This window comes from Chlamydotis macqueenii, chromosome 1 (assembly GCF_036417535.1).
Source record: "Chlamydotis macqueenii isolate bChlMac1 chromosome 1, bChlMac1.mat, whole genome shotgun sequence".
In the NCBI taxonomy this organism is placed as follows: Eukaryota; Metazoa; Chordata; class Aves; order Otidiformes; family Otididae; genus Chlamydotis; species Chlamydotis macqueenii.
Genome location: NC_141556.1, coordinates 211942575 through 211964098, shown reverse-complemented (window position 1 = coordinate 211964098; position 21524 = coordinate 211942575). Strand labels below are relative to the sequence as shown.

General features: G+C 40.0%; 1 protein-coding gene across 1 annotated transcript in view; it reads right to left on the bottom strand.

Moving 5' to 3' along the window:
* The window catches only part of RSF1 (remodeling and spacing factor 1), a 61355-nt gene that overhangs the window by 19715 nt on the left and 20116 nt on the right, over positions 1 to 21524 (bottom strand). Inside the window, exons 2-8 of the mRNA XM_086739720.1 lie at positions 15964 to 16055; positions 11722 to 11814; positions 10727 to 10932; positions 9086 to 9243; positions 4546 to 6278; positions 1995 to 2192; positions 639 to 743 (exon numbers count right to left, since the gene is read on the bottom strand). Coding sequence (XP_086595846.1) covers positions 639 to 743; positions 1995 to 2192; positions 4546 to 6278; positions 9086 to 9243; positions 10727 to 10932; positions 11722 to 11814; positions 15964 to 16055 — 2585 coding nt within the window. The remainder of the gene's footprint in view (positions 1 to 638; positions 744 to 1994; positions 2193 to 4545; positions 6279 to 9085; positions 9244 to 10726; positions 10933 to 11721; positions 11815 to 15963; positions 16056 to 21524) is intronic.

Below are 21524 nucleotides of genomic sequence, written 5' to 3'. Positions count from 1 at the left end.
ACTCTGATTTATCCTTCCAAGCATCACCCCTGCAAATCTTGCTATTTTTAAAAATACATTAAATGAAATTGGACACTTGCATTAATTTTTTTTGGCAGAAGCAGCTTCTAACCTTCAAAAAAAGTGTTCATATTTGTCTATTACTTGACAAAGACAAGGCTGGCTTTCCCAGCAGAGGCAAACTGTATTGTGAGACTCATGAGACATCGCAGCTTTCCCTAACCAGCTTCTGAGCAAATGTTTCCGAAGAAGGAACAGCACTACAGAAACAGCATCTTGCTCTGCTGCCATCCCTCACTGCCTACTGCTTCCTCCTCCAGGAGGATAACATGATGTTTCTTTTTTATATTATATTTTCAATACTATTTAACCAAAGATGGGAGAAGACCAGTGTGGTTGGAGATTCCCATCTATATGTCAGTCATTCATCACCAGCAGAAAAAAAAAATGGAAAGGAAAACCACCTCACAGACCTTGGTTTTACTCAGGGGCAAGAGGGAAGATCAACATCCCTATAATCCATCACAGTCTATTTTTTTCGTAGAAAAAAAAGATAAAAGAACTTGTTGAACTCCCAACAAATCTCCACAACCGCCAAAGCTGAACGGGAGAACAAAGAAGTCAAACAGGAACCATACATGCTGGCAAGGTGGGCAGAACCACTCTCCGTCAGGGATTATCATCAAAGGAGGGCGAAGGCAGGCGGTGTGGTACCCGCTGTCACAGGAATCACACAACAAAATCTGCGGAAACAAAACAAATCATGAATATCTTTCGGCATTCACAACACGTAACAAGATCCATCTTTATTTCACCGGCCAACACAGAAGTGTTTTATAAATACTTTGGACTGTGCCAAAACAAACAAAAAACAATCCCATAGCACTTATCATTAGATGTTTCCGGGGCCAGGCGTGATTTTTACAAGGAAGTTTATTGCATCGCAGTTTTCCATTTTACCAGATTTCCTCTTGTGTGTTCTCTCAGGCACTTAGTGCTACTGGACTACGTAGATTGTGTGCGCATAGTGTGGAATCTGGAAATGCTTTCCAGACCCCAGACTAAGTGGAAAACTCCATCTGGACAAGATGTGGCGTGAACTGTTTCCCCTGTGCACTCATGCCCACAGGCAGGAAGCCTGGCCATTTCCCCAGTCAGGATGATTTTCTGTCCAGAACAGCAGAGACGAAGCCTCGCAGACTCTCAGAGGTGTGCAGAACTAGGTATCTATTACAGTTCACACTTAAAGCCTGAGACACTCCTTGCCATTAGAACTGAGGAACAAAGCTGGCATAAGCTGCGTGAGTGTCTACTGGAATATTCATCTCTAACACCCTAAAGGTCGAACTTCGTCTCAGCTATGCTAGGAGATCCGTCGCACATCTGACAGTGTATTTATTTGGTGCATTCACAGCAGGATTGCACGCTACGGTTTCCCAGATAAACAGAGGAATTCATTACGATATCTACTGCCGATGAACCAGAACCATAAACATAAGAAATCGTGGAAGCTCGTTGTGCTCCTTCTGTAAGGGATTTTGCTGTGCCCAGACCCCAGGGTGATGTGCAGCATCCAGCGAGGACGGACGATGAGGTAGCTGTGACCATGCCACAAGACCCTGGAGTGCGTAGGTTGCACTGCTGGTTTTTTGGTTGGTTTATTTTTGTTTGTTTTTTGTTTGTTTGTTTGTTTTGTTGTTTTCTTTTTTTTTGTTCTGTTTTTTTTTTTTTTTTAACGTTGTCTCCTCTGTATTCAGTGAGATTGCAGGCACAACCTCAAAGCCTCACCCAGATTAATTCTCAATGGGCTAAATTGCATTACACCTCATAAAAGAATACATTTCAGAGGTGCGAAACAGAAGAAATTACTTCCCTCCTTAGTAAAGATTAACTCTCTACAGCCACCCCAAAGGACAACGTCCCTTCAGATACGACCACCGCCAGTCCACTCAATCCGACACGGCAGCCAACAGCGGCTTCCCCCAAAAGCTCACCAGCTCAGGGTGATTGGGAAGGCCACACTTCTTGCACGGCTCGTCGTCATCAGCAGGTGCAGCTTCTTCTTCCTCCTCTTCTTCCTCTTCCTCCTCATCGTCAGAGTTTTTATCACTCTCTGAGCCCTCACTTTCTTCGTTACTTGAGTATTTCCACCTGCCGCGCGTTCGCGTACCCGTCCACCGAACTTTGCTTCTCTACGAGACGTACCATTTCAAAGAGAAAACACAAAGGAAGCTTACAGAGTTCCTTCCTAGGCCTTAAAAAAAATATATATCCTTCTCTACAGCGAAGCGATTCATTTCAATCGGAACAGTTGCAGTAAGTGTACAACAGAGCATTTCAATGAATAGATTGTTTTTCAAAGAGCCTTAAGATGCAACAGGATAATAAAGGGAGAAAAAAAATTCCTAGCTATCTGCAGAAAGAAATTTTAAAATAAATAAGATTTAGAAGTAGGAAGACAAATTTGTCACTCACCCTCTTTTTTTTTTTTTCTGGTTTGAGAAGGTAAATTTGCTTGTGAATATGATGAACTCCACATTTAAAATTTCTGACTTTTTGATGAAAGCTTTCCTCAAGCTAGAGAGAATATTTTTTCCCCACATTTTTAATTATGCTTGCACTCTAACAAGTACATTAACTTAAGCGTTTCCGGTGCTTTCCTCTAAGACAGGCACACTTTTCTGAAATAAAATAACTGCATCTTTTAAGTGCGTAACTTATCTTTAGGTCTTCTTTCACATTTATACTTTTCCATTATTTTTCTTAAGCGAAAACTGGTTCAGTTGATGCTTCTTTTTTGCTGCTCAAAGGGGCATCTAGCCCTTTGTGCTCTATCTCCCTTCGGAAAGCAACCGGATGTTTTACCATGCGTTCACTTGGGCTTTCCACCTTTTTATTTCACAGAATGCAAAATGACATATCTTATTCTCTTTATGCTTTGAGTTTTACACGTGACTTGTTTAAAATATATTTTGGATGAAAAACAGACGTAAATTAAAACTCAGATTATTTTAGATTACTTAAAACTCCTTTCTGCAATGGGATATTTTATATTTAAAACAACACATCAAACAAAAAACCTTTTTTTCCCCATTAACTGACTTGTCACTTTCTCACAACTGTTTCTCCCCCATCAGACACTGAAAAAGAAAAATAACTTTTCTGGCTTTTTCAACTCTATTGTTTTTCAGTTTCAAGTAAACTACTCATTGACCTGAATGAGCTGAATAAACTAAAACGTAATAAATATTCTATTTCTCCTGCAGGACAGACTCGTACAAAGCAGTATTTGTCATACTGGTAAAATTTTGTTTCAAGTTCTTAAATTTAATTTCCAGCTCTTCACTGATTTTGCTGTTTGCTAAACTTTAGTAGTAAAAATACTTTAAATCCATGATACCATTAGTTAAGTTCAGCCTTCATCATATGCCATCATAATTTCAAATCTATTCTCTAAAAGCTCTTCTGTAAAAGAAAATAAATATTGACGTCTATTAAAGATTTGGGTATTTTTTTCATCTTGATAAAATCACAGAAGCTTACTAGTTTCAAGCTTCTTCCACCATCATATTTATTTAAAAATCTCACTAGAAATTGAAGTATTTTTAGATCTCAGTAACTTTCAAAAAAAGATCAAGTTGAAACTCCTTCAGCAACAGCGCTTCAAAATTAAAACGACTTGTAGGACTTAAAATCACTATGATTTTAATTTCTTTTTTAAAATAAAAAATAAAATTAATTTTTAAATGAATTTTTTCATTATGTATATGACAACTTTTCAGTTTAGAAGTTATCATGCATTGTAAAATCAGCTGTTCATTTCATGAAGGTTATTCAACATAGCAGCACGGGAAAGAAAGCTTGCTAAAGAAGTGAACGTCTTGGTAGAACTACAAAAAATCGGTACGGAAGCGTGCAGCAGTGGAAAAACTAACAGGATTTCAAGTTGATATAAAAAGAGTACACTTAAAAATACAGACTTTTTGCTCTTTGTTTTGCTTTAGTACTCTATATTCAGAAAAAAATGGAAGCTAAATTAATAAGAGATGGCGATAACTACATACTTAGCATATTAAGCATACTATGCATACGTATGCTTAACTTTGCGTGTTTTATTTCCCTGACATACTTTTCACATGTATGCTGCATAAGTGGAAGTTTATAATGAAAAAGACATCTCCACCCAAACTAAAATGTACATCCCATGTACGAGAAAAGCTAATTGATATAATGAACTCACCAAAACAATAACTTTAGCTTCACCTAGAAACAGAAGTCATAGCATTTTTATTCTTCACCATTTTTTGGTTCCTTTGCGGCTTACGAGCATCCTGACCAACCAGACACCAACAAGCATCCATCTAGTAAATCCACAGGAGCTAGGTGTTTTTAGATTTGTTGAGTCCACTAATTGGATTGCAAAGCGAGATCCTTGCAAAAGCTGACCAAAGGAACAAAATCCTCAATATTCCTACGTAACTGTATATCCTCCTTATAAATAAGACTGTGGGTACTCTTTACTCCCAGGTAATAAAACTGCATTACCTTGTTAACCTTAGAATTTGACTCCTTCTCTTGTTTTTTTGCATCTTCTTTTCGTTCTGGTTTTTGTGCTGCCGCAGGTTTCTCCTCTTCCTCTTCAGGTCGTTTTTTGTCAGATTTCTGATCCCGAGTCTCCACAACTTTTGGCGTGGGCTTGGATATTCTTGGAGATCGCCTTAACGTGCGGCCAACGCCGACCTCTTCTGGTGGCGTTTCCGTCTTCCTCTTCCGACTGGAGATCCTGATTGTTAATTTAATTCCTTCTTTCTGTCTTTCAGAAGTTATTTCTTTATTATCTGTTGCACAGCTGTCTTCTTCAGAAACTAGCTTATATTTAAATTTGCTTCTAGGTAGTGGAGAGTCCTTTTTACTCTCTGAGGCGTCCTCTAGATTAGAAGGATGGGCATCTTCTAATCTATCTGGCTCTGCCTTGGCAGCTTCCGGCTCTTCCTCTTGTTTTTCAGGGCTGGATTTTTCTTCTACTTTGCTCTCCTCTGGTAGAGGCGCTTTGCTGTCAGAGTCCTCCTTTTCCAAAACAGGCTGCTCTAAGGTAACGGGAGAAGTAGATGCGGGGGGCATCTCAGCAGCTTTTGGAGAATCAGGTTTCTCCTCAGACTCACTTTGACTTTTCAAAGTCTCTTCATCAGAAGGCAGTGCAATCTTGGGCAGTTCTGCAGGAGCAGATGCATTTGTGGAAGTCTCTAGCTTCTCTGAACATTCTTTGGGTGGCGATAGTCTGTCCTTTTCCATTTCCATGGCTAGTTTCTCTTCAGTTGTTTTGGCACGGTCTTCAGAGTTTGAAGACTCTTCCACTACTGCTTCAGTAGTTGTGCTGTCAAGGGACTCTTTTTCCACAGGACTAGATTCCTCCTTTAAAGGCACTTTCTGACTGGAAACCTCAGAGACCACAGCCTCTATTTCTTTTACCACAGTTACCGCGTTTTTCTCAACCTCACACGCTTTTATAGTTTTACTAACGGAATTTAAGGACTCGGATACCTTTTCCCCACTTTCCCCATTTTTCTCTTTTAACGAGCTGCTCTCTTCCTTCGTGCTAGCAGAGTGTTCTGACTTATTATTTTGTATGACACTTGGGGTTATTTTTTCACAGCTAACCTCTCCGTTTACTAGCACTTTCCCATCAGGACACAAAGCAGTAATTGTAGGGACCCTCTTAAAAGCTTCTTCTTCTGGTTTCCCTTCTTCCTTCAAGACATCCTTTGTTGGAGTAACACATTTACACAGAGGCCCCTTTATCGGACTGTCATAGTCATCCGTCAGCTTGATCTCTCGCTTTTTAAGCGGTATTTTTGCCTGCTGGTCATTTTTAAGTTTCTCACTTTCTTCCACAGATTTCTCCACAATTTCTTGGGGAGTTTTGACATTAACACAAAATTCTAGCCTCTCTGGCTCATTAAGTGCTATTTTGTCCGTACAACTTTTTACTTCTTTTAAGTCTTTTGGTTCTATTTTGTTTTCCTTTACCTCTACTTTAACAGGCTTAACATTTTCTTTAAAGGAATCACTTTCTTCTTTGACAGCTTGCTTTTCTTCATTGTATTCTGAAGGCTTCTCTAATTTTACTATTACTGGCAATTTTATGATTTCTTTTTCTTCCACTTTCTGAATTTTCGGCGTATTTTCTTCTTCTTTGACCACAGGAACAGGAAGGCTTTCCGATTCCACAGACTGTTCCTCCACCTCCTCTTTTTCTTCTTTGATTTTTAATTGATTTTCTGTTGACAGAGAAAAATAACTATGAAACAACTAGGGGACCTACAGGATGACAGATAGAATCCATGAAAACAAAGGCATATCTAAAACCCGACAATCCAGAGTCCCCCGCAAAAGAATCTTCCCTCATGGAATTAGTAGGAGTCTGGCTTGTCCAACTCTGCCATTAAATGAATGGGTTGCCAATTTTCAGCTATAGAATCACAGTTCAGTTGAATTATCCATCAAGATAAACCTAAATTTCATAAGCTACCTGCAGAATTTTAGACTTATCCTTCTTTTTACAGGCATCTCAGCCCCTTCTTTAGCAGTACCACAGTACTTTCAGAGGATACATAAAACCTAAGTAGTGAGCACAGAAAGCATCAATTCAAAGTCTCACTTGAGTTTCTGAATGATGTCACGAACCAGAACATGGTGTGAGATTCCATCGTCTTCCAAGTACAATTCCACATAGAGATCAGTCCCCTGTTTGTACACATTTTTATTTCAAGAGATACCTAACTATTGTATTTCAACAGGTCAGAGAAAAGAGAAAACACTCAACGTAATAACTAATGGCAAAATTCAGCTAGATTCTCTAGGCAATGACTCCCATCTCCTATGGACTAGCACAGTGAGTAGTATATCTGGAAAAAAACCTGCGTAGCTTAAAGAATTAGGTTACGCCTACTTAGCAAAGTCAGTTTTAGATCATTAGGTCTTAAAATACAGTTCCAGCATTCAGAAGCCACCATACATCTACTTTGCTACTATGTGCTCAAGTCTATTATTTTTCATTGCCACAGCCTCTCAATGCCTCACGTTTTTTTATTTTACCATACTTTGAGTCAGTAATCCTGTTCCAGAAGAGCTTCCCAAAGTGGTTAGAAATATACAGGAGAGCTAACTTAGTTACATTACAGAACACAAGCATTTTATGAAAGAGTAGTGAGGAAGAATTAATACATTTTATGTTCTTGTCAAAGCAAATCTCAGCAATTAGTACAGCAGTGAGAGATGCATCTCTACAGCGCGAGAAGCGATAACATTTTGAAGGCTCAAGGCTGGTTTTTTCCCCTTCACAGAAGTGGTCTCCACTCTGAGCTCCTGTAACACAAAAGCTGCCTCTTCAAAGATATTTGTCTGTACAGTGACGAGGTATTTTTTCTGTGTCTATTTTCTTCCACCCTCTCTTCACTTCTGTCTAAACTCTGTTCAACCATTTCTTCCCATCACCAAATCACCAACTGCTTTCTCCCACAGCATCAAGGATCATCAGAATCCCCAAACTTCTCTATACTGAAAAGCAACAGTTGTTCTGTAGTTTAACATCTTCTCACATGGCTCCTCCCGAATTAAATGTAAAGTAAAATCGTATCTAAAGTAGAGATCTTAATTACATAATTTAAGCTGGCTTAACAGGTTGCCCAGAGAGGTGGTGGATGCCCCATCCCTGGAAACATTCCAGGCCAGGTTGGCCGGGGCTCTGAGCAACCTGATGTGGTTGGAGATGTCCCTGCTCCTTGCAGGGGGGTTGGACTGGGTGGGCTTTGAATGTCCCTTCCCCACCCAAACCACTCTGTGATTCCATCACCAATTTTTTAGTGAGACAAAAGCAGGATCAGTACTTGGAATGAACTCTGCAGTGTCGGTAAGCTCGCAGGTCGTGTTGTCACTCATACTTGGAAATGCCTTAGACTGAAATGCAATTCTGTTGATGTTTGTCAAAATTCAGTGCAATTTCTACAGCAGTCTTAAAATTGGAATGGTTATGGAAGGATTATCTGAATGTTTTATTTATGTCTTCTGTTCTATACTGTTTGTGCCAAAGAATGAGAGTTAAATAGCAAGTCTTTCTCTTTGATACTGAGACCCGAGACAGGCCGTGGCTAATTCCATATAGCAAATTAACTTCAACAAATTTGAAGAAACACATGCTAACACACAGGAATCCTTAATTACTTTTTTCCCCCTAATTGTGAAAGTAGTTTCCTGTATTTCAACAAAATGACGACACCAGGTAGCAACTGGGCTAAAATTACTTGGAATAATAAGCTTTTAACTTTTCATAACCTAAAAAAGATCAGATTCTTATGAGAAAAAGCACTCCAGGCTAACTGATCCTTAGTAAAACCAATGCGCAACCCAACAGGTCAGGTGAGTTGTTAAATATGTGCAATGACATGATAATAAGGAAGGAAAAAAGTTCTTTGGTAGTAAGAACAATAGAGGAGGCAGCTAAGGACCACTTCACTTCCAAAATATTTCAGTATTTTAAATTGTTTTGACAATTTAAAGCTCACATCTTCTTGAAAAATTATGTAGATTATGAGACATTCGAAGAAGCCACCTATATTTTTTGATTCAAACTCAAAAGCAAAAATAAACAACACACCCAATACTGTATTAATTTCATGGCATTGCACAAACAGATTTTTCTTCTTCTTAAAATTTTAATGTTGCTAGAACAGCAAAAATTTGGTGACAGTTCAAGGCTCCACAAACACATACAACGACAAGTATTTACAATATTATACAAAAGGTACAGAAAAAATAAAATTACTTAGAAAACAATTTATACACAGCTTTCTTATAAATAAACTCTTGAGCCTAAAAATGTACTAAAAAAACTCCAATAATATTTTAAATTTCAATATATTAAATATCTATTTTATTTACTTTGAACAGAAACATTTTTTCTGTTGTGAGGTTTTTTTTTTTTTTTTTTTTTAAAGTCCTAATCTAACACAGTAACGTTTCATGAAGTTGAAAATTCTAACATTGCCACAGCACGACATTTAAAATTTGAGAAAAGAAGGCAGAAAACCTTGTGTAGGTGCTTCTTCACCCTTTTTGGCCTCTTCATCTTCTATGCTTGGGCTCTCACGTGATGAATTCTCCTGCTGAGAATCATTGCTTTTCAACAGGGCAGGATCAATTTGTGCTTTCAAGAGCTCAAGGGTCTCTGCAAGCTCATTGCGGTTTCTAGATGACAGAAGAAAAAACATATTGTCTGATAAACCACTTCCTCACTCCAAAGGGATTAATAAAAAATAAACAAACACCTTTTGCTGAAATGAGTGCTGCCCTAAAAACCTTGTATACAAGCATAGTGAAACGCCAGTCCCACCAAAGTGGCTGCAACTTCACAGTCAGAAACCTTCTGATTTATCCATACCAAAATAAAGTGACTTTTTTGGAATGACCTTCTCTATCAGAACTCAGATCCTGTTGGCTCTGGATCCAAGCTGCTACTATTATTCCTTTATTTATTATCCTCTTACCAATCTCCACTGGTTTTTCTTTGCAATTTATTCTTTCTCTCAGCAGAAGTAGTTGTAGTTCTCTGCTGATGCACCAAAGGAGCAACCGCATCATTCAAGTGAAATTTTCAAAGGCAACTAAATAATTTAGCTACTTTTTACAAGTGCCCATCCTGAGTACAGGTAGCAAACAACGCAAAGATGTCTAGAAAAATCCAGCTACTTGAGTTACCGTAGTTGGAAAACGTTTGTGTATCTCTATGTGCACAAATCTCAGTGCACTGTAACTCTTTATTTAAACTGGAAAACACAATGCCTTCATGTATAATGAATCTGAACGACAACTGGAGTCGTCGTTTTCTTAATAAGACTAAGATAATAAGACTCTCATATTTGGTTTTTCAAATTAAACACTCAGCAGCTTCTTTTTCCCAGGTTTACAGAAAAATAGGAACCCTGGATGTGCAACAACCCCAAGATGTGAAGTCTCACCAGTTCAAAACCATTTCAGATTTTACAATCAGTAAGACTGATCTCATATACTTCACATAGAGTAGGAAAGTAAAAAACAAAATACATAGCAAGAATCACAAAACTCACATAAATCTGAAGCTAAAATACTACTGAAATATCATCAGACCTGTCTGCAGCAACCGAGACCCAGGAGCACTGAGTCGTGTACACGTGTCCGTCTGCATCAACATCACGCACCTCATCTTTAGTGATCTATGAGCTGAATTCTACTCCAGGAGATTTTTCACGCCTGTTCATATTGTTGACAGTTTTGGAGTTCCACGAACTTAAAATTGCAATGTCATTCCCCCAAGAACAAAACTTGTAATTGTCTAAATAGGGCAGAAGTCAAAGCAGCAAGTCTTCCGCCCTCTCCTAAAGCATTTAGCTGGCCAGTGAGCAATATGGAGCCGCTGTCCTCAAGAGAGTCTTCTCTTGGTACCCCTTCCATAAATCCATTTGATTAAGCAGAAGAGTTACACGCTGGCTATTACCAACAAATCAGCGAGTCATTTCTGTACGTGGCTTTTCACTAAAACACAAAACTGAAGGCAGAAAATCCCACTGTAAGAAATGGAAATCTACTGAAATAAATTGCTGAACCCCAGTCATAAATAGCTAAAAATCCCTACAGAATAAGAAAAAAAAAAAAAGAAAATAAAAGAAAAAAGGGGGGGGAAAAAAAGGAATACCTAACAATGCACTTCCATGTGGATCCATCCTGGTCGTCCTGCTCTTCTATGTACATCCTGACATTGTGCTCCTGGTCCAGCTGGTACCAGTACATCAGGCCATCCTTGTCCCGACCAATGGGCTGAAGACGCATGGCATCGGCATCCTCCTCGTTAATTATATTCTTAAACTTTAGATTGTCATCGAACTGACATTCACAGAGATACTGAAAAAGTGAGAAAGTAGAAAACTTAAAATATCAAAACACAAACCAAAACAAGACAAACAGCTCATTTCCTTTCAGTATAATTTGGAAATTCTTTTTAGAGCTCTGCTGGATCTGTGAGTTAGCTACAGCTACAGGGTTTTTTTCCAGACCATGTTGTTTTTAAATGAGAGACAATTTTTATTTGTTTGGGGCCTTTTTTTTTTTTGTTTGACTTTTTTTTTTTTTTCTTCTGGCCAGCTTAGAAAGTTTACTTTTTTTTTTTTTTTTACATAGAACGATCTCATTCCACAGTTTGTAAGTGTTAATAAATAACTTGGAACCGACCCTGACAGTTTTCTCAAGACTTGAAAAGATTAAGTCCTATCTCTGCCTTTGGAATTCAGGTACACTTTTCTAATTGCAAGCTAAGAAACATTTTTTAAAGTGTACTGCACAGGCAAAAATAACTACTTACAAAACAGTAAGTATAAAACCATTTTCATACAAAGTATGAAAAATATGTAAACAAACTCTGGCAGTCTGGGTTCATCTCCATACCATGAGCATCGTGCCTGTTACCAGATCAGCTCCACATTTAACGTAGCTACTTAAAGAATTACAGAATCTTTAAGGTTGGAAAAGACCTCCAAGATCATCAAGTCCAACCGTCAACCTAACACCATCACGCCTACTAAACCACGGTTCAGTCAAGCTACATTCGCAAGACGTTTAAGTGAGAAAGCAAAATCTCCAAGATATTTAAACAAATATGGAAAAAGTAATTTAGAATCTTCAATGAATGTGTACCTTCAGAATCCCCAGTTTGCATTCAACGCTCATTTCTAGGTATCCTTTTTTTTCCATCTCCCAAGCCCACGTGCTGTTGAATTCTTGGCATATCTGTCACAAAATAACAAGATTGCTGGGGTCAGTAGATAAAAGCAACTCTAAACTTTTATTTTAATAGTACCTTACTGCAATCGTAATTATACGTGATCTCTTCAGGACTGCAAGTCAGAAAGTATATAAAAATAAAAAAATAAAACTAGAGTAAGTTGGCAAGCACTGCACTGTACTGCGGATAACAAATGCAGCTGATATTCACTCCGTGCTGTGGAATTACTATTCTTCACAAAACATCTTGGGCTTCAAGCTGCTTGGTAAATATTTTAAAATACTGTAAGTATAGCCAACTTCAATTTACTTAAAGCAAATAAATTCAATGATGCAAATATGGGGAAAAAACGAACACGAAAAAGCGGCAGTAGAGGATAAATAGATTGAATCAGCGGGAGCTGCAATAATAATGCTGAAGAAGGAATTCCCTCTCCTCCTAACCAACTCGGGCACACTTAAAACAACTCATGAACAGAAAAGAGCTGCTTATCAATTGAGGACACATGGTGGGATCTCCAACTGGTGAGGCTATTCTAGTGGAAACTCCCATTAGAGGGAGGCAAGAGCTAATCACAGCTCCATCGGCAGTCGAGATTATTTTGAAGTGCTGTTGAACCACGACTGTCCAAATTAGCACACGAGGCACCGCTGCCCTTCAGTCTGCAAGGACGCAAAACCCTGCTGAATGGACTCCAAAACAGCGTAGTCTCCCAATCACCAAATTATTATTAAACACAAGATATCGTCACTGAGCTACTTAAACTTGTAAATCGCATCAGAAAGCGGCTTTCTCTGGAAACAGCAGCAAAAAGAACCCTACATCTCACCCACCAGGAAGAAGTACAGATGAGCCGATTCGTGCTGTAAAACTCCACGTGGGCTACAAACAAAAAAGGTGCTGCTACTCTTCCTCTGTCCCCACAGCCCTGCTACCTACCCTCCGCTATCCCTAGTACAGACACCGGGTCTTAAATGACCCAAGGGCAAGGCTGCAATTACATCGGCTCAGCCACACCATAAATCACACTCTGACTTTCAGCTACAACCTGCAGAGAGCGGAGAAGAGTGCTCTCTGGTCACAATGAATCCTGCTGGACAGCAGTTTTCCCTGCTCCAAGGTTAAGGAACATTACATAGGTACTTCTCTGATGCAAAAGCAAAGCTCACAGCGAGAGACAATCACTGGTCGCTCACAAAACAAGGTTACACTTTCTCCTCTCTCATTTTCAACTCTGTAACATGAAGAATGCTGGAAAAACGTATATCAAAACCCTCGCTAAGGGCATGAGCCAGTTGCTGTTCATTACTTACTCATTAAGTATGAAAGCATTAATGAGAAGTTTCATGTGCTGTGGAAGTGTACAACTGTCAAAGCAACAGCTCAGAGGCATCAGGGCTGATGAAGCATCTGTTCAAACTGAAATGACTACGTTTTGACAATCAAAAACCAGATGATCGTGCCTTCTCCTGACATGAACTGTCACAACCCTGAGCTACAGATCTCATTGATTCAGGCTCCGCTGAAATGTTATGTCTCTGCCTTCACAGAAGGCAAGTTTCACACTGATTAAACATCTGCAGCTTGCGGGACCAGCTGGCTTCTCTTCTGCATGCTGAAGAGCCATCAGCACCTTCCCACCCTGCAAGAGAGACGTCGAAACATATCTCTCAAGTATTTCCAAAGCAGCTACAATGGCATCTGACACTTTTTTTTTTTTGCTATTACCATGTTCCAATTGTTCACTTTAAACAACGAAAACAGGAAGGTGAAAAGCACAGCAGAGGAGGCTGCTTGGGTGGTACTACAGACACCTGAATTCTAATAATCAAGGCAGAAAAAACACTGTGTTCACAGCATGGTGATTTCAGGGTTGAAGGTTCCAGATGAACCAGTCCAGAGAAAACTTATCTGTATAAAAACAAAAAATACGTTTGACAAAAGTCAAGTAAAGCACCTTGTCAAGAGACAGTGCAGTCTGAATTAACTCAACTACACGTTTCCCAAAAAACAGCTGAGCTGGACAGTTCCTCTTGGTCGTTAAAACATTTAGAACAAGCCATTTTTTTATACGTGACCACATACGTTCCTTGCTCCGAGGAGAAAAGTCGGATTCCTGGAGCCCTATAGCCATTTTCTTCCACAAGACTCGTGCAGACACTGGTGAGCCAACTTGGGTAGCTCACCATCAGAAGAGGGAAGGGACAGACATCTCAACAGCCACGTTCACTTTCTACCCCAAAATATATTCATCTGTCAAAATACCAGCCACAGCTTGGAGACAGGTTTTTTTATGCTGCTCTTTTTAAGCACGGCAGTCAGACAAAGCATAACTTACACACAGTTGGTATATAAACAAAACATTGATAATACCTATATGCATAAATATTGAGGTTTTATATCCTCCACTTAAATTTTCCTCCTAAACAGGAAAAGAAAACGGTCACATCCAGAACATTTCAAATGCTGTTTTATCAAAGGAACACATCAGTAGTTTCTAACAAAGGAAAAACAGGTCACCATTGCCCCTCAGAGCATGTCAATAATACGTCAAACAATACTGCAGGCATCTAGGAAGAATGCTCTCAATGCTTCCACACCTCTTCAGTGCTTCCTAGCTTTTGTGGCATTTCCCAATGCTCTTCGTTGTTTTTCTAAATTAATTATACCCCTTTGAAATGGGGACAATATTAGCAAGCCTCTCTAATTAGTTATATTAAAATTCCTTTGTTCTTCAAGGTTCCTTTGAGCCACTGGTTAGAATAAGCTTCAAGTCAGCTCTGGAGACTGCTACATGAAGTAGAATTTATTACCACTTACTTGGTCTTAACAGTGGTGGGTGGGAAAGTTTCCTGACCACCTTCCCATCCTTTCAATGCCTGCTGAAGGAAGATTTTCCAAACTACCCCCTCATAAAAACTTGATTTCTCCCTCCGCTTTCTCTGCGGCTTCAGTGGGGTACAGAAGTTCACTACTCAGAGCTGGGTTTTCTCGGCTTGCTGCAACAGCTTTTTGGTATATTAGGGAATTTAACACAATTCAGTAACCACAGTACTTGGCAGTATACGAAGTACATAAAAATTACATGAATTATTACTTTAAAAGTATCATCATAAACACTTCAAAACTGGTTAAGAGGTTAGATTCAACCAAAAGCCCTTCAGCAGGTTGTTTCCTGACATACTCTCAGTCCTAAAAACATCATCTTAAGACTACACAAGGCTCAAGACAAATCCCTGCCTCTGTAAAGCTCATAGACAGCACCTGAGGGGGCAAACTGCAACTGGATTTGCCAGGCGCCATTATTTGTATCGTTGCTATAACCATAATGCTGAATTTCTAAGTAAGATGCAGTCACAGCTGCGCAGACAATACCAAGACCCCATTTCTGTGGATTAAAAGGAACCTGGAACATATCCAGAGGGGAAATGGTAAGCTATTCATTTTTAATATCTGTATATTTTTATTTTCTGAAGCAGTGTAAGTTCTTTAAACTGAAAACTATTTGCATGTAAGGTGCCATCAGTGGCATAACCAGAATTAAAATACCAATAAGAATTACGTAAAACAAGTGAGATGCTGTAGTTCCGCATCAGTACAAACATATTTTCATCTTAGCTGTGCCACTCTGAGCATGCAGATATAAATCCCTGCAACACTTTCATTTTCATTTCTTATTAACATATGCTACAAGAACTCTGTATGGCGAGTCCCTGTATGAATACCAACCAAATCACCATAATTAAATCATATCCAGACAATTGACACACAAATTAGTTGTTACTCTGTAAATCTCTCTGCTCAATTTAGTGCATTTGCAGGCTACTAAATCTTCTTTATTTAGGATCTTAATGCTCAAAGAAGTATTTTACTACCAGGTATGAAAGTGCACACTCTTTTACATACAGAAGATATTATCTACTTTCAGAGATTTTTGTTTAATTTGTTTTGGTTTTTTTTTTTTTAATTTACATAGGCCTAGGCAGACTGAAAGTTCAGCTGGGATCTTATGCAACCAAAGTCCGGGCACGCACATCGACGTTGGCCGCAACACAGCCCCAGGCTCACTGTAATTCATAGCAGGGATTGCTGACCCAACAGCTCATCGCAACCGTACTCCAGCATTGCAGAATCACACAGCGCGCGTTTTGTACCTTGATCAAATATTTTTCCCATCTGTCTGCTGTGACAGACTTCCCAATCTTTCTCATCAGTTTCAAGTGAAGCTCCACCAATTCTTTTGGAACTGCAGTATTGAGAGAAAGAGAAAAAAAAAAAAAACAAATGTTATAAAGGCTGGTGCAAAATCAACGCTAAGCACGGATAACACTGAAACACCGACAAACTGGAAAATTTCGGTAAAACATAGCAACCCAAAGTCTGCTGAAGGTCAGCCCCACAACTGAGAGATGGAGGAAGTTTAATTGAATCGCATGGGTCTGTTTAAATTTATATTTACAGCGATCATTGCCCTTCCTTAGACTCAGGAAAGCAGACATCAATGATAAATACGTAAAAAATTTGGCAGCATTTGGACAGAAGCTACACCTACAAAACCACTCCTGCGAGCACAGCACACCTGCAGCTGCCTCCGGAAACCCCAAAGCCATCCTGGAATATCGCTGAATCCAAACTATTTTTGGCTGGGTCTGAAGTATGGGAGAAGTGTTCCAGAAACTTTGTCCTCGCAGAGGCAGCTTTGCTGTATACTTACTCTCTTTTGTACCAGAGGGACAGAGAGGGACTCAAGATCTGGGACGCGAGGGAGAGAGGCCAGAACTGCTGCTGAGTACAGCTGCACCAGTGCCGGCGCAGAATCCAAGTTTCCTACCCCAATTTTACTTATTTGTTAGCGTACACTGCTCAGATACAACTGCAACATCTCGTCTTCGCCCACATCTGTGGTTTATAAATCACAATCTGGCACCACCAAGTGGCAGATTTGCAGAACACCAATGCTATAAGCTAGAGAGTAGCATAATGTTTTAAAAATACGTAACTGAATTTTTAATGCAACTACACATGCTCTGTGATGCGAGCTTTCTTATTTGTGATTTGCGGAGAAAAACTTAAAAGAAGTGAACTTTTAAAATGTTTTTATTTCTATACTCTTTGCACACAATTTTATTTTCTGAAAGCATTTTTCATTCCTCTATGCACACACACCTTAAAGGTTTAAAACCCAAGACCGTTCACGATCATGAATTACGATCACATTTTTTCTCCTGGTCCATTGCATTTCTCCTGCTCCAAGTAGCATTACTTGACACAGGATAAACAGCTGAGACGCCGAATGTGTTTGTTCTAAACTAGACATGAGATGCTATTTCTTTAGACAACATTTCAGAATCTGTGTGAATCTTCTCAATATTTAATGCGATCTCACCTAACTGATATTTGTCTTTCAATCAAATGCCTCTATTTTCAGGTGGACATAGGAAGTCGGTAAAATGTCAGTTAGATGAAAACGCTTGTGTCATTTCAGAAGTAAACCATTGCTGCTAGTTTGCAGCCAGAAATTTAATACACAAACTCCCTCAAATACATGAGGTACCAGTCTGGTACCCAAAATCATATCATTTCATCATATCATTTCCATTGTGATTACATATTGAAGAAACCTTACACACCTCCTCCTTGGTTTTCCTGAAAACCAATGCACTTCGAAATTTTAAATTACCACATATTTTGAAAAGAACAAGATCAAAGGTCTTAACCCTGCAAGGCACCGAGCGCTTGGCACTAACAAAAATCAGACACAAAGCACTTTACACACATGAGCAATTCTATCAAAGTCAACTCGTACAATTAAACCTCAGCTTGTGTTTGTGTGACGTGGAACTGAGCCAGAGTATTCAAAATCTTGCTGGTCAAAGCTTTTGTTCTGCATCTTTTTTGGTTTTTTGTTTTTAATCGGATCTCTTTTTAATAGGTACACACTGGTTGGACTCCTAGTTTAAAGAAGTACGGGTGATTTGTTTCGAATAATCAAATCCCCAGTCACTACAAAAATCTGTGCTAGAACATCAGTCTTAGAAGAAATGGAAAAATGTTAAAAATTCAAAAATGGGAAAGTAATTTTGCACACCCTTGGCCAACATTTACTGTTATTTTTGTTAGTATACATAGAAATCTCACTTCTTTTCTGACATTCCAGCATTTCAGCTCTTCTATTCCTAGGATTTTGATGATGTATTGAAGAGGTTGGTTATTTTCACAAATAAACTTCACAAAATATTTCAAACTCTTTCTCCGTTTGTTACCCTTTCAAGATGTTTCCTCCTGTATCATAACAGCATTAACGACAAGATCTCTAAGGCTGGCTTTTCACCCACCCCCTAACAAACACTTGGAGGAATTGTGCCGCGCTGGCGCGCACAGTATCCTCCTTGTTCTAAAGGGCGAGGTGGGAGTTTCGGAGGAGAAAACTGGTGTCCAGTTTGCAGGCAGAAACTAGGGAGTGTGTGAAGCGCAGCCCGACCAGGCGGGGGGCCTGAACTACAGCAGGAGCAGAAGCCTAGGGGACCGAGAAAAACTCTGTATTGAAACCAAACCAACTGCAAATAACACACGGATCACATGCAGCAGTGAACACCTGAAGCGCCCAGAAACACCAGCTCAGGGAGGGGTGGTAGGAAGGCTAAAGAATGGTGGAAAATCTCTCATTTCCCAGAACGCTTACCTGCCAAGGAGTAGAAGTGCGCTAGTAAACAAAACTAACGTTTCGGTTATCTCAGAAATGCATTAAACCTGCATAACTTTTAATTAACTTACTTTTGTTTAGAATATAGAGAGAATTCTTGACAAGGGTTTGTTGAAGTAGGACATCAATAAGGGTCATTTTTACAACACTCTTCTAATCCTACTTGTAACATACCAAAGATAATGAACGTAAGGTGTAATTACTTTTGCGTTGTGGTGGTGTTTGGTTTTTTTAAACAACAACAGACTATCATCTCCTTTGTAAAATATCATCTCCATTCAAGCGGGACTTGCATCACTGACTTCAGGAACTTGTATAATAACCTAATAATGTTTTGTATTTTTTTAAATTTCACATAAAGGAAGGAACAACACATACCATCTTAGTTGCGTAATAGCCATTCTGCATAAGGTTTTGCCTGAAAAAGGGTGATGGAACACGTACCAAAAAAAACCTAAAGCTGAATGATATTCTCAGACTTCTATGAGACTTTGTCTCTGGAAAGTCATACAGTAGCTCGCCAAAACCTTCGTAGAATACACAAGTGGTGCAGAAGACGCCAGGATTCTGTGCACAGGGCTTATAAAAATGGTAACAGTGCTATTTTAAAAGAAAAACTGTTTCAAAGAATCAAGTATAATTAAACCACTGTGCCATCTGCTAGATATTCAAAAGTACAGACTTTTCATAGGAAGAAGCCATGAGTCAGAAAGAATGAGTCACTGTATATACAATTTTAGGGCTTCTGGTGAAGTTTAGCCAATTTGTTAAGTCCTGCACTTTCCTGGAGGGCAGGCTCTTGTCTGGGCCTCATGCAATATCCTTTGAACACTACTCTGTCTCCTCCAGCAGTCCAGGGAATGGCCCGTACAGTCACACATTTATAATAAATTTGGGAAAGACAGAAAATTGAAGCAGATGATAAAGCGCGAACACATGGAAACTCCATCGTCTGGTTAGAAAAGCTGTAACTTTCAAACATTCACAGAACCACAAATTAAAGACCTGGCTGTGGGCACCCATTAACACCTCCCCATACAACCATAACCCCATTTCACCTCTACTTATTTTCCGTGCCAAAAGAAGTACGCTCGCAGCTGAACACTCACCTAAACAAAACAGAAACAAAGCAGGGAAACAGAAAATGCAGATGACAGACAAAGCTCTAGGTCTGGAAGGAGAATAGGAGGAACTTGTCATTTGGAATCACAGAATAGTTTGGGTTGGAAGAGACATTTAAAGGTGATCTAAGTCCAACCCCCCTGCCCTGGGCAGGGACACCTTCCACCAGACCAGGTTGCTCAGAGCCCCGGCCAACCTGGCCTTGAACACTGCCAGGGATGGGGCATCCACAGATTCTCTGGGCGACCTGGGCCGCTGCCTCACCGCTCTCATTGTAAATAATTTCTTCCTTAGATCTAGTCTAAATCTACCCTCTTTTAGTTTAAAACCGTGTCCTATTGCAACAAGCCCTGCTAAAAAGTTTCTCCCCATCTTTCCTGGAGCCCCCTTTAGGCACTTGGAGCCGCTCTCAGGTCTCCCCGGAGCCTCCTCTTCTCCAGGCTGAACAGCCCCAGCTCTCTCAGCCCGGCCTCACAGCAGAGCTGCTCCAGCCCTCTCAGCATCTTCATGACCTCCTCTGGACTCGTTCCAACAGGTCCACGTCCTTCTGATGTTGAGGGCTCCAGAACTGGACAGAAATGATGGTAAATTACAACAAATAAAACCCCCTCATATCAGAGCAGATGTGGAGTGCTGGACACAGAGGGGAATATCAGAACCACGATGTACGCAGAGTCCTTGGTACTGATGTAGATTGCAAAGCCTATGCCTCCTCTCTTCCTCCAGGGACAAGAGAAAGGCACACTGAATTCTTCTTGCTGTGGGGACATAGGGGAACGGGAATAAGAAGTAATATCTGAGGATGCAAAGGCTGCTAGCAGTTTTCATGCTTCATGAACACAAACAGGTCTTCCCAGTTACGCTAGTAAATCCTTTTTCCATGCTAACTTGTTTTGGCAAGTGGAAGGAAAAGTGTGACTCAAGATATACAGGGCAAATATTTCCGCTAACAGTTCACTCTTTTTCATCTTCCTCCCTTGACCAAAGTTACCTCTGCACACTATGACTTCACTCTCAAATAAAGCCACGCTAAGGAGGTAGACAGCCGAGACTGACAGGATCATTGCTGATCTCCCACTTCGCCTTCTTTTCTACGAAGGTGTCCTGGTTTCGGCAGGGATAGAGTTAATTTTCCTCTCAGTAGCCAGTGTGTTTTGGATTTTGTGTGTGAAGAACGTTGATAAAAAACACTCTGATGATACGAGTTGTTGTTAATGAGACCAAGGACACTGTCTGGCTTTCCAAGTCTCATTAAAGTCTTGTTAACGTGCAGATGCAGAAAGCTGGGCAAAAGACAGGCAGAATAATTGATCCAAAGTGGCCAAAGAGAGTATTCCATGCCATAAACGTCACGCTCTGTGTGTAAGTGGGGGTTGCCCATGGCAGGGGGCATTCCTTTCTGGCATTCCATTCCTTTCCATTCTGGCACCCATTCGGGTACCCTTGGCACCCTTTTCTTCTCTCTTGCTCGCTGGCATCGTTCCCTCTCCCTTGCTGGCTTGCTCTCCTCGCTTTGCTTGCTGCTCGGTGCCGTTCCCGTGATCGCTGCTCGGGCTGCGTCGATCATTCGGACATCGGGTGGTGAGAAATCATACATTGTTCATTTTGTATATTTTGTATATATTAATATCCTTATGTTCTGTTATCTTTGTAGTTTTCAGTATTTTAGTAAACGGTTTTTATCTCAACCCACAAGTTTGCCTTTCTTCCCAATTTCTCTCCTCCCTTTCCCGTGTAGGGGGAGGGTGAGTGAGAAACTGTGCGGTGATCCAGGCTAAACCACCACTTAAGGAAAGTTGGAAGGAGTTGAACTAGAACCACGTGCAAAGGCAAGAGCATCCACTCAGGCACTTTCTGATGAAGAGCTGTGAACTACATCGCAAATTTACC